Source organism: Melitaea cinxia, chromosome 6 (genome assembly GCF_905220565.1).
Source record: "Melitaea cinxia chromosome 6, ilMelCinx1.1, whole genome shotgun sequence".
Lineage (NCBI taxonomy): Eukaryota > Metazoa > Arthropoda > Insecta > Lepidoptera > Nymphalidae > Melitaea > Melitaea cinxia.
The window spans coordinates 13,090,673-13,103,140 of NC_059399.1; the positions used below are offsets into that span (position 1 = coordinate 13,090,673).

Consider the following 12,468-nt stretch of genomic DNA (forward strand, 5'->3'; position numbering starts at 1 on the left):
ATCGACAAAATAATTTGCTGATTCTTAAAGTTAGTTTATATAAAACCAAATGAACTTAAATTTCGCCGTCTATCATATTACTCTATCGTATCATATTACCACTATAGTTTGAAATATGTATAATTAAACATTTTTGAATATCATATCAAAAATTGACCGCTCCAGCGGGGTTCGATATGATATTCAAAAATGTTTAGAATTCCTAATGTGTTGGTAACACAAAAATAAAATCGTACATATTAAAAATAGCATGGTGTCGTCTCCTGTCAAAGATTTTCACAACTCACTATAGACGGCGCCACGGTTCGCTTAAACCGAAAATAAAAATCATCATATCAAAAATTTCGATCTAGCGGTTACATCGTTCCATAGCTTAATTGGCTAGAGCGCCGGTCAGTCGGAGACGCGGGTTCGAACCCCGCTGGAGCGGTCAATTTTTGATATGATATTCAAAAATGTTTAGAATTCCTAATGTGTGGGTAACACTAAAATAAGATCGTACATATGTATAATTAAACTAACCAGTAATTAAATTACAGGCTGCAGAGTATTTAGTACGAACAGGTCCCACCGTAACGCTCGAAGTGGCAAAACAAGGTGCGGTACTCCACGGATTGGCGACACTTTTACACCAGCCAGCGTACAACCAGCGTCAAGGTAAATGATTAATAAAAAAAAAAATATTTTTCTTCATTATTTCAGAAGTTATGAGTATAATTGAAAAATACAGTACTTCTAATATAAATGTGTATTTCACTGTTGCTTTGGTTCATTAGATGAAGAAGTGCAGTACGAAGACCGAGTGCGTCACAATTTCGGAAAGTTTACGAATCCTCACCCAGCGTTCTTGAAACCGGCCTCTCCTCTCACAGAACTCGTTACCGCAGGCAAAATTCAAATATATCTATTTGTCAATTTATTTTGCGTCTTTTTTATTTTGGTGGTCTTGTCTTCTGAAGATTTATTATCTTATTTATTTTATTTGGGTTTTGTTTAATGTTTTAGTTGGTCGTTTCGAAATTATTTTATGCTTCTTTACTATCAACTCGAATGTTTCTTGAATTCTGGTTTAAAAGTATCTTTAATTACAGGATGTGGTCGTCATAGCTATCGTAATATATTCAATAAATCGAAGGAAGAATCTTCCGAATCCAGCACAGACGAAACGGAAGAGACAAATAGGGAGTGCCAACCGCACTATCACGGTTCTATCCCTAGGCTTATAATAAAGCTAGATCGCGAAAACAATCAATTACGAGAGGATATGTCTCCAGAAACGCCGGGTTGCCCGCAGGAATTGAAAGTGGGACCCGTACCCATGCACCAGATTCCTATTTTTACATTTACGTTTGATGGGGCGGACGAGCAGACTAGCGATAATACGTTTCGAGACGCCTACGTCCCCGAGATACCTCCGTCGGTTCCCGCTCCACCGGCTAGCTACGACCAGTCCAGTGAGAGCGGCGAAGCGATCTGTCTGCCGCCTGAGATGCAGCCGATCGACACCCAGCTCACGCTGGACCTGCTCGCCCGGCGCGCCCGGCGCTGCACCGGCGTGGACGAGTGCGTGAGCGCCTGCGAGTGCTGCCGCACGCCGCAGCCCGAGGCGCAGCCCATACCCTTCATCGACGAGCCCAACTCGGAGCCCGTCATATTTGAAAACGATTCTCTACGTAGCAAAGTGGCCACGCCCAAGATACGTAGAATCCTTCCCTCTCTCTCGTTAGATCTAAGCGATGATAAAAAGCCGACTACGGTCGATGCCGTTTGTCAAACACAGAATTCACCTTTGGAGCCCGAAGCGAAGCTTCAAAAGATAGATTTTGGCAGAAGGAATGAAATGCGACAAAGTTTTAAGAGGGAAACGAAAAGTATTCAAAATATCCACAGTCGACTAAGAAAAACATTATTTTCGGTAACTAAATCGCTCTCCAGTAAATCTGACGATACTGAAGTTTCTCTATCCACTTCGGAATCTTTTGATGACGAATCCAAATATTTATCAGATTCTAAAAATTTCCCTCCTTTAGAAACAGACGTTAATCCGATGTTAAATACTGTCGATAAAAAGTCTTGGAAATCGCCGGACGAATATCGCCCCGCTTTCGGTCAAGTTAAAGCTCTAACTAAGCATTTTAACCAAATCAACCTCAAATATTGTGTCAAGAACTACAAACGTAGCTGGCAATCTAGTCCCAATCTTAGCACGGGAGGAGTACAGAAGAAATCGTTCAAAATTAAGGACAATTTACCTGTTAGTACTAGTTTGGCAGATATTCAATACGAATGTGATAAATCCGATACCGACGAAGTTAAGACTGATAGAATGTCCGAGGACGAAGTGAAAAGTATACTAATACAACTCGAAGACTGGTCCAAATTCGGATCTCGCGGTAGCGAAGACACGCTGGCGCAAGGAAACGAATTCGAATTGCCCAATTTACCTTCCGAAGATCACACAGAAAATAACGTTTCCACGGCGGAAAGTTTAATTTTTAACGAATTTATCGATAAAAAGCCAAGGAAGATAACCCTGGAAAATGTAATTTTGAAATCGAGTCAGGCCGGCTGCGATAAAAAACGATCCCAGGGGATGGATAGTTTCGTAAGCGGAGGCTTGCACAAGTCAGACGAGTGCCTGCCGACGGGTCGACGCGGCGTCGGGCTCGCGGCCGGCGCCAGCTGCCCCGACGTGCGCCGCGCGCCCCCCACGTGTAAGCCGACTCACACACCGAGCATGAAATAGGTGTGTTACACACGCACGGCTTCCTGTACCCGTTTCGTTTCCGTTTATGATTTATCGTAGGAGCATGCGTACTTTTATGCGGACGCTTAGACTATTTGTTATGCGGATCGTAAATTTTTCGATTTATCTTATCGGCGTTAATTTTGTTCTAGTTTATTCTTTTATTTGTAACGAGCACATATGTTGTTGTATACATTTTACTTTTATTTTATTTTATTATACAGCACACCGATGTAATACGAGCACTTTACTACGGTCACTACGAAAGGTCATCACCGATAACGTCAGCAACAGAAGTGATAACTTTTTGTTTTAAGCATGTCATAAAGGTGCCCCCTGTTGAGTGTACGCTTGGCGCAGGCGCGGCGGCGGGCGGGGCGGCAGGCGGGGCGGCGGGCGGGGCGGCGCGGCGCGCGTCGGAGCGCGACCTGCCGGCGCGGCTGGCGGCCGAGCCCGTGAAGCCCAGCAAGAGCACGCCGGCGCTGCACCACGCGCCCGCCGCGCCGGCCGCGCCGCACGCCTCGTGAGTCACTCGTTCCATGGCTATACTAATTATGCATCCAATACGCTACTAATTTTATTTCAGTTTTTTAATGAGGCAGGGCATAGCAGGAAATATTCTGCTCAAAATCTGAAACAGTCCGTCTGACGAAGTATCTCAATCTAAGTAAAAAAAAAGCTTTCGAGGAATTTTTAAAAATTCAAAAAACGTGTGTGCCTTAATGAGGTCAGTCTCTCCATTAAAATTTAACGATTATAATTTATGTAACAACACACAGCTTACTAAAGAGTTTAAAATAATTACAGTAATGACGGTATATTTTATTTCCTCCTAAATGAAATCTTCAACGAAGCACTAGTATAATTAACAAACACTCGACGTTCCGGCAGCGGGGCGGGCGGCACGTGGGCGCACAAGTCGCGCAGCAGCCACAACCTGTCGGCGCAGGGCGACTCCTTCTACCAGAACCTGTCCTCCGTGCACGCGCAGCAGCCGCTGCAAGACAGGTCACTGGCGACATGCTCTGCTGTTACTTATATCCTACACTGCATTTCATCATTACAGCCTATACAGTCCACTGCTGGACATAGGCCTCCACAAGTTTACGTCAAAAATAACCTGAACTCATGTGTTTTGCCCATAGTCACCATGCTGGGCAGGCGGATTGGTGACCGCAGTACTGGCTTTGTCGCACCAAAGACGCTGCTGCCCGTCTTCGGCTTGTGTATTTCAAAGCTAGCAGTTGGATGGTTATCCCGCCATCGGTCGGCTTCTTAAGTTCCAAGGTGGTTGTGGAACCTTGTTATCCCTTAGTCGCCTCTTACGACACCCACGGGAAGAGAGGGGGTGGCTAAATTCTTTAGTGCCGTAGCCACACAGCACATGCACTGCATTTATTTACTATTAAAAGACATGTTTTTAAATTTATTTAACACGTACTTGTTACCGGTCGTTGAGTTAGCAGCTGCTGAAACTGCCTAAATGATAAAATTGTTAACCAGTTGTCGAAACTAGAGACAGTTAGCTTGCTGCTCATTAGTTATAGACCAAATTTTCTCAAAGTAAAGTTGTAACTATTATTGTTAGATGGTCGTCCCTTCGTAGTTCGGGCAGTGGACGACCGCAGTCGGCACATTTTTCTGCAAATAATACGGATATATCTAACGACGCTGGAAGTATGCAACAAATCCAGGTACATTCGAACATTTTATGTTTTTACTGACATATTTTTTAACGACTACTTATTTAGAGATGAGATTAATGAAGCAATGTTTTTCTTTAGGCAAATTCTGCGAATGCAGCTAGTGTAAGAGCAGCTAAACTTGCTGAGATGTCAGAGGAAGTGACGAGACGTCAACAACAACAGCAACAGTACCAACAGCATCAATTACAACAGCAACAGCTACAACACTTGCAGCAACAGCAAATGCAGGCTCAACAAAAGACGAATGCATCGCATCATCTAATGAGCCCGCAGTCGAACCAAGCTCCGATGCACGTGCATGCGAGCCCACAGATAAATCATGGACCGACGCATGTACACGCTAGTCCGCAACTTAACCAGGGTTCGATGCATTCACAGATAAGCTCGCAACCGAATCAGGCCCCAATGCATGTGCATGCGAGTCCTCAAATGAACCACGGTTCGATGCATGTACACACAAACCAGCAACCGAATCAGGGCCCTATGCACATGCATCCAAACTCGCAGCCGAACCAAGGTGCTATGCACGTACATACGAACTCGCATTACGGGCCGCCGCACCATTCCCCGCAAATGCCGCATGGAATGCATCTAAACATGCACACGCAATACGTGCATTCGCAAAATCAGGCACAGGCGAATAATCAGGTGTATCAGAATCAAAACGCGCAGTCCCAAAGGTACATTATTAAAATTGACTAAATAAGTAATTTTGAAGAACTATTCATGTTTTTATACGTATAGTAACTGTGATATTAATAATATTTTACAGATATGAGTGGTATCCACCGGGACCACCTTCACCACAGCGCACTCAACCGCCGGTGGCGCCTAAGCCTATGTCACAGGTATGTCAAATTTTAAGGATTTCATTACTTTAAAGATGATTTTTGATAATTTCGCTGTAAATTTCTTTATCAAAATACCATTTTACAGACCATACGAAGATCAGAAGCAGATATGGAAGAACAGTATCACCAACATATGCATCAAATGCAGCAGAATTCAGCCGTGCAACCCGATGATGGTACTTATTATTATTATTTTTATATATTTTTAATTTTAATTGCACACTTCATTGTTGTTATTATGGCACGAGAACTTAAAATGTTATCGGAAGATGAAATGTGTATAAAGTTATAAACACATTTAAATTGAAAACTGTTTAAAACCATATTAATCAATGAGTTCACTTGTGAGCGTACTCGTGAGAGTAAATGCTAAGTCGCGAAGTTTCGATGTGTCTGGCAGAGCGGTACGTAGCGAGCGCTTCAGAGCCTCCCGCGGTGTCGGTGTACCCGGTGGGCGGGGCGGGGGGAGGCGGGGCCCGAGCGCAGCCCCCTCACAACCCCTGGCAGCGCGAGGAGAGGGAGCGGCAGGCGGAGGCGCGCCGCGCGGCCAACCGAGCGCGCAGGTACGTCGCTGTACCATGAACTACTTCTTGCATACGAAAATGTTACACAGAGGTTGTAACTGTGTAGATTTTCGAATTTAAGTGATTAGACTAATTTTATGAAAAGTTTATATTTTATATTTGTGTATGTATAATAATGAGTAATCAATCGCTGTCAGGTGTACATGATAACAACCGGGACCGACGGTTTAACGTGCTCTCCGAGGCACGGTGGGGAGTTCCACAAGGACTGCACAAACACCCAGACCACGGCAAACACCTGTATGGCCAATATAAATGTTTGTCATGTGCGGGGATGGAACCCGTAACCGCCAGCGCAACAGGCACAATCCATAGCTGTGACCGTTGCGCCAACGCGGCGATTATGGCGAGCGATCATTACTGATACTAGGGAATATATCCGCCAACCGGCATTGGAGCAGCGTGGTGGATTAAGCTCTGATCCTTCTCATACATGGGGAAAGAGGCCTATGCCCAGTAGTGGGGTATTACAGGCTGAAGCGTATGTATAAAAATATTTAATTATGATATGTAATGCAGTTTCTTTATCTAAGAAAGCATAGGAATGCAGGTCAAGATGATTTGAGATATACGCGAATATGAACTATCCTCAGCCTTTTAATAGATCAGTAGATCCTAAATTATTGTAGAGCCTAGGTGACGTAAAGTGGCTAAAGCTGAGGTAAGTAAGAGATATGAAAGTCCTATTGCTCCTATTTGCCTAACTCTAGATCACACACGCATTTATGTCTCTTCTGGTGCTAAACTTGGTTGTTATAACCACATAACAGTAGTTGATCTACTCGTTATCAATTTTTTATGCACAAAGTATACTGAACGTTTTCTTATTCTTGCTAAATCATAAGTAACATAAACGTGTATTCTGCACACGTAGGGATGCGACCATCGCCCAACTGGTGGCTCTGGGCGCGTCTCGCACGCCCGTGCAGAACCAGCAGCTGCGCGCGCTTCAGCTCGAACGAGACTTCGAGCGTCGCGCCACGCAGCACCAAGTATGACAATATTATACAGTACATTTACAGTATATTTCAATGACGTTTCAGCTTCGCTTACTTATCGTCCGATCAGCATTTCACACTAATTGAACATTTAATTAGTTCTATCAAATCAGTTCACGCATCATCACCATCATCATATAGCGTGTTTGTGAGCTCACACATAATATTTAAATATTATAAAATATATATACTATTAGTTATAATAAACAGCAGCATCAACTTAGATGTAACATAAATCATTTTGGTTCTTCGAGCCGGATATGAACCAGCGAGCTATGGATTAAAGTATTTATCAATTACACTGTAGTTTGTTTTATTGTTGTTTAAGGATTGATTGATGATTCCACAGGACGACACCGCTGGAGGAGAGGGAGGTGCCGAGGAGGAAAGTCCCTCCCCAGAACCAGAGCCTGAGAGAGAACCCGAGACCGACGTTCGCCAGCCACCGCCGCCTAAGTCCATACTCAAGACCAACACTCGAACCGACCTCACTAACGGATATACAATGCATACAGTACGTGCACAAACATAAAAAAGTATCTCTTCACAAAAAAAAAAAAATATTATAAAGAATAAGGATTTTTTTTAATATACCAATAAAACGTGACATCATCCAGAATTAACTTTTGGTACAGAGCGATTTATTTACGCAATTGATATCCACTTTTATTTTTAGTGTTATGTTTATGTGTAATAAGCAACCTTTGCAAAACAGAGCATCAGCGAGGAGAGTCGCATGTCGGAAGTGGTGAGCGGCGTGGCGAACGTGTCGCTGTCGAGCGCGGCGGGCGGCCCCGCGGGCGCGCAGCCGCCGCCGCCGCCCGAGCGCGGCTCGTCGTTCGCCGTGATGGCGGGCCGCCGCCTCGAGCCGCACGCGCACGCGCACGCCGCTCTCGCCGCGCCGCACCAGGAGGGCGCCGCCGCCGCGCCTCCGCAGTCAGTAGCTTGGCATTGCTAAGGCACACTATCCAAAGAGCACAATTTTATCTGTAATATATATACAACAAACACAGTACGGAGACAGTGATGGAGACGACATATATGTATAACTGTTATTGCTGATAGTTTTAAAAATGCATTTTGCATTACCCCCCCCCCCCGTTTAAGTTTGATAAATTTTAAGGCCTACAACACATAACGACGTGACTTGCGGAGAGTAAAACAGTTAAAATTTATGTTAACGCAGTTGTTCTAGTATTTATCTAGTATCTGAGAAAGAGATAACAAGTGCGCATATCGTAGGTCGCCGGTGAGCGGTGCGCGCGACAAGCGCGTGTCGTTCCACGAGCGCGCCGCGGCTGAGCCCTCGTCCCCGGCCGCTACGCCAGGCCCCGCCCCTGGCCACGCCCCCGGCAACGCCGCTGCGCCGCCGGCTCCGCCCGCCTGCTCGCCGCCGCCCCTCGACCCTCCCACCGCCAGGGAGGACCCTGACGTGAGTGCATGGGGACGAATCGAAATTTTCTTTATACAACTAGGTCGTCAAGCAAGCGTACGTCTTACATGATGGTAAGCGATTACTTTAATCTATAAACGCCTGTAATACCAGAAGCATCGGAACAACAAGTTTAACCACAGCAGCTTTGAAAGCAGTATTATTTAGCTACCATTTTTATAAAGTCGAGGTACTTTCTCAGTAGGGTAGCCCCAGATATTGAGCAGGAGCTTTGTTGTTATGCCCTACTTCAATCATAAGATACATATCACTATTAAGGGGACGCGGTTCTTTTATTAGAAATGTCGCAGTAGTAGATCAGTAGAAATAGTGGTTTTAGACAGATTGATACTTCTTTAAAAAATTCAACCTACCCCTAGTTTAAACCCGGCTATCCGGGTTAAACTTCTAGTTTTAAATCTCCAATATTTATCACAATTCCGAGACTATCGATAGTCATCCTTGATGATTGATTTACTTGCATATTTATAATTAGCAACGTATGAAAATGTTAGCACAATAGTTTTGTATATTAATGAATCATTGACCAATCCTTCAAACACAAACGATTGAAGTCCTCGAATCGAGCCCAGAATATGCTTCACGATACAAATACAAACAGTCTCACATAAAATAGATCATCACGAATTGTCCCAGTCGTGAGACACACTTCAAACTATTTTCTGTTCGTTTTGTGATGCACTCACAAGTCACTACTACAGTATCCCGTGCTCCTCAGCGCTTCATCGAGGAGGCGGAGAGCCTGCTGGCGGGCCCGGCCGCGCCGCCCGCGCCCGCCGCGCACACGCCCGGCGTCATCGGCGCGCAGGAGGTCTACAGGTACGGGTCGCCCGTTCATATCGTGCACGTCGTCTGTGTAGCGACTGTTCGACCCCCAAACAGGCGTAGCATAGGCTTAGATTGTCATATATAAAACATCAGAAGGACATCTCTATCGCGAACCTAAAGCGATACCTTCACGTTATAATTTTAAAATGAAGCAGTAACTATATCCTCAAATCTGACGGCTAACAAAAATCAAAACCAAACGTCTCATATTAGTACATTAGGAATCACTTAATAGTGAACTTAATTTTTGTCGTGTTCTTCTAGTTTAACAGTGTTCTAATTGTTTGTAATACAAAGTCAATGTAGGACTTTATTAAATATTTAGATGAAAAGACAATTTTTGTTTTTATTGTTATATTATCACATCATCCACGGGCTCTCAGTTGCCCGTGCCTTTTGTACTACATAAAATATATTTTTTCGTATCGGCGTGCGTTTCTTACGATAGTTGTACTTCAGAGCCGCAGTTCTAAGACAGCCTAGAAACGCTAGGATGTGGTCCGAGACTGACAACTCCTTGCTACTATAAATAGACACAGACATGTGTTGAATTGTTTGTGTGCTGTGTGGCTACGGGACTAAAGAATTTAGCCACCCCCTCTCTTCCCGTGGGTGTCGTAAGAGGCGACTAAGGGATAACAAGGTTCCACAACCACCTTGGAACTTAAGAAGCCGACCGATGGTGGGATAACCATCCAACTGCTGGCTTTGAAATACACAGGCCGAAGACGGGCAGCAGCGTCTTTGGTGCGACAAAGCCAGTACTGCGGTCACCAACCCGCCTGCCCAGCGTGGTGACTATGGGCAAAACACACGAGTTCACGTTATTTTTGGCGTAAACTTGTGGAGGCCTATGTCCAGCAGTGGACTGTAATGATGTGTTGCATACTGTCGAGCGACTTGTGCTGACCGAGCGCGCCCGCAGGGACCCGCGCGCGCGGCGGCTGGCGGAGGCGCAGGCGCGCGCGGCGCCCGCGCCCGTGCCCGAGCAGCTGTCCTTCAAGGAGAAGATGAAGATGTTCGCGCTGGAGTCGGGCGAGGCCAGCACCCCCAAGGACAAGGTGCGCATGGCTTTTGCACTCTAAGGGCCGCGTGGACTACTTCCCTTTGACGACCCCTATCGAGCTTCCGTCACTTGTCGAGCTCTTCTTCCTTATCGAGCCACCTCTATCGATCGAGTTACAGTTATTTGTCGAGCTTTTGTTCCGTATCGTGCTACCTTTATTTGTCAATTTACCGTTATTTGTCGCGCTTATCGATCGTTTGACTGTCGCTTCTGTCGCTCGAAGATCGTGAATATTATCAAAGAGAGTATATTAATTTTTCGGGAATTTTTCACAGGTAAAAATATCAAGGGCGCAACGGGACATTGACGCCGTTCATTAAATTATTATTTTAAAATTTCCTTTGTATATTGCAATTTGTAAAATAATATTGAAGCAAATGTTTTCCAAAATTTTTATCTTGTAACTGATACGATATACAGTGATAATGGAACTACTAAATCTATAATTATAATAAAAACAAAAATAGATTATAAAAGTGATAATCGCAAGTTAAAATATTATTATTATTAAAATGATAATTTACAAATTATCAGTATTACTGCAAAAATTATAAAAAGTAGTAAAAGAGATTAGATTTTTATGACAGATATGAATGGCAAAGATCATGGACCAGAGAGAACTTATATTTTGAAAGTTATTCCACAAGAAAATACCATTTACTAATATTGGCACCAATTTTATGTCCAACATAGATTAAGTCAGGTTTCATAGAAATATATTTTATAACAGGGATTTTGATTGATAATTTAATGTGTCGCCTTAGCAGCTAGTGCAATGTTTACAGTGATTTTATAGCATCTAGCGTATTATATAGAAAGTATTTGATTGATTATATTCGAAATTTAGATAATTATATTTAATTAAATTTTGAAAAAAATATTGATGGCACCTTTACTCATAGCAGCAGAAAAAATCCAAATTCGTCGAGTGCCATTATTAAGATATAATGTTTATATAATTATTATACATTTTATATGTACGACTCTTTCCTCTGAAAGGACCAATAATACACTAGAAAACAGCGGGTGCCTTTGTGTTATAGTAAGTAATAAATATACCAATGTAGACTTGGAGCGAAAGTTCGGCACGTATTCTATATCTCTCTCACATAACATGGTATTTTACTTTACTAGATAAACAATTCTCATCCATTTTTTATAAATCAAATATATTTTAAACGATTACATGAACATTGTAGAATAATAACTGACGTGCTAAATATTGCCGAATATGCCATTTGTTGCAAGTCTAGATGCGTCGTTTCTACAATGGAGTTTAACATTCGTGTAAACATTACAAAACAAGATTCTTATTTTAACTTCGTTACATTCCAAAGAATTCTTATCTTCTATTCTAGAAGCATTCCTGGTCACAACTTCCTTTACGTTTCACCTTTATGGAATATCATATATCAGTATCATAAAACCGAGCATTAAGTTAAAATTAATAATGCAGCTGGCAGTGATAATTTCCTATTCAAATTTAAGCAATAAAAATGTTGGCCTTCTGTAAATACAGCTGGTATAATCAACTACTTTAAGCACATTTTGTGCCAAATTTTTACACTGTCGTTAAATATATAAATTATCGGCGAACGCAATGAAAGGCAGATTCACAAACTATAGGTCACAATTTCACAGTTGCTCTGAATGTAGGAAGTAGTTGTCGGTATTGTCTTGTTTAGGCACTATTTATTGTATATAATATAGTTATTAAGATACTATCATTGTTTTGAGGTTTTTGTACACCGTTGTATATGAAAAGTTTATTTAAAATACTATTTTATCTAAAGTTAAAGTACTTAGTTGTAGAAAGTACGAAGCCTCTACGAATGTAGTATTTAGTTTAGAAACTGGGAAACGTGTTCTCTCAGTATTTCACCCAACGATAGTCAATTAGCAAGAGTAAATATTTTATAGAATTATTTCGGCTATAATGTATATATTTATACCCAAGAACACTAGAGTTGTATCCTCTGTTTTTAAAGTGGCCTATAAAAATGTCAAAATATTGTAACGGAAATGTTTCTAACAAAAACTGATTAAATTGCTGCTGAAAGCAATTAGTTATACTACATTATGACTAGAAATTTTAAAATAAATAAATTAACTCCTAATGGAATGTTTTATTTAACGAACCAAAAATCTATTTATATAATTATGTGTGTCGTCAAATCTATTGGTGTCTTTCTAAATAGTTTTCTTAAAAGTTTTATGCCATTTTAATTTATATCCT

General features: G+C 42.4%; 1 protein-coding gene across 1 annotated transcript in view; it reads left to right on the forward strand.

Moving 5' to 3' along the window:
• The window catches only part of LOC123654747 (afadin), an 82,140-nt gene extending 69,791 nt beyond the window's left edge, over window positions 1–12,349 (forward strand). Inside the window, 15 exon segments of the mRNA XM_045590631.1 lie at window positions 540–651; window positions 3,131–3,280; window positions 3,601–3,754; window positions 4,335–4,440; window positions 4,531–5,132; window positions 5,225–5,300; window positions 5,389–5,479; window positions 5,704–5,866; window positions 6,762–6,879; window positions 7,235–7,399; window positions 7,601–7,821; window positions 8,128–8,317; window positions 9,057–9,157; window positions 10,092–10,227; window positions 10,508–12,349. Of these exon segments, the coding sequence (XP_045446587.1) occupies window positions 540–651; window positions 3,131–3,280; window positions 3,601–3,754; window positions 4,335–4,440; window positions 4,531–5,132; window positions 5,225–5,300; window positions 5,389–5,479; window positions 5,704–5,866; window positions 6,762–6,879; window positions 7,235–7,399; window positions 7,601–7,821; window positions 8,128–8,317; window positions 9,057–9,157; window positions 10,092–10,227; window positions 10,508–10,552 (2,430 nt within the window). The 3' untranslated portion in view covers window positions 10,553–12,349.
• The last annotated feature ends 119 nt before the right edge of the window (window positions 12,350–12,468 follow it).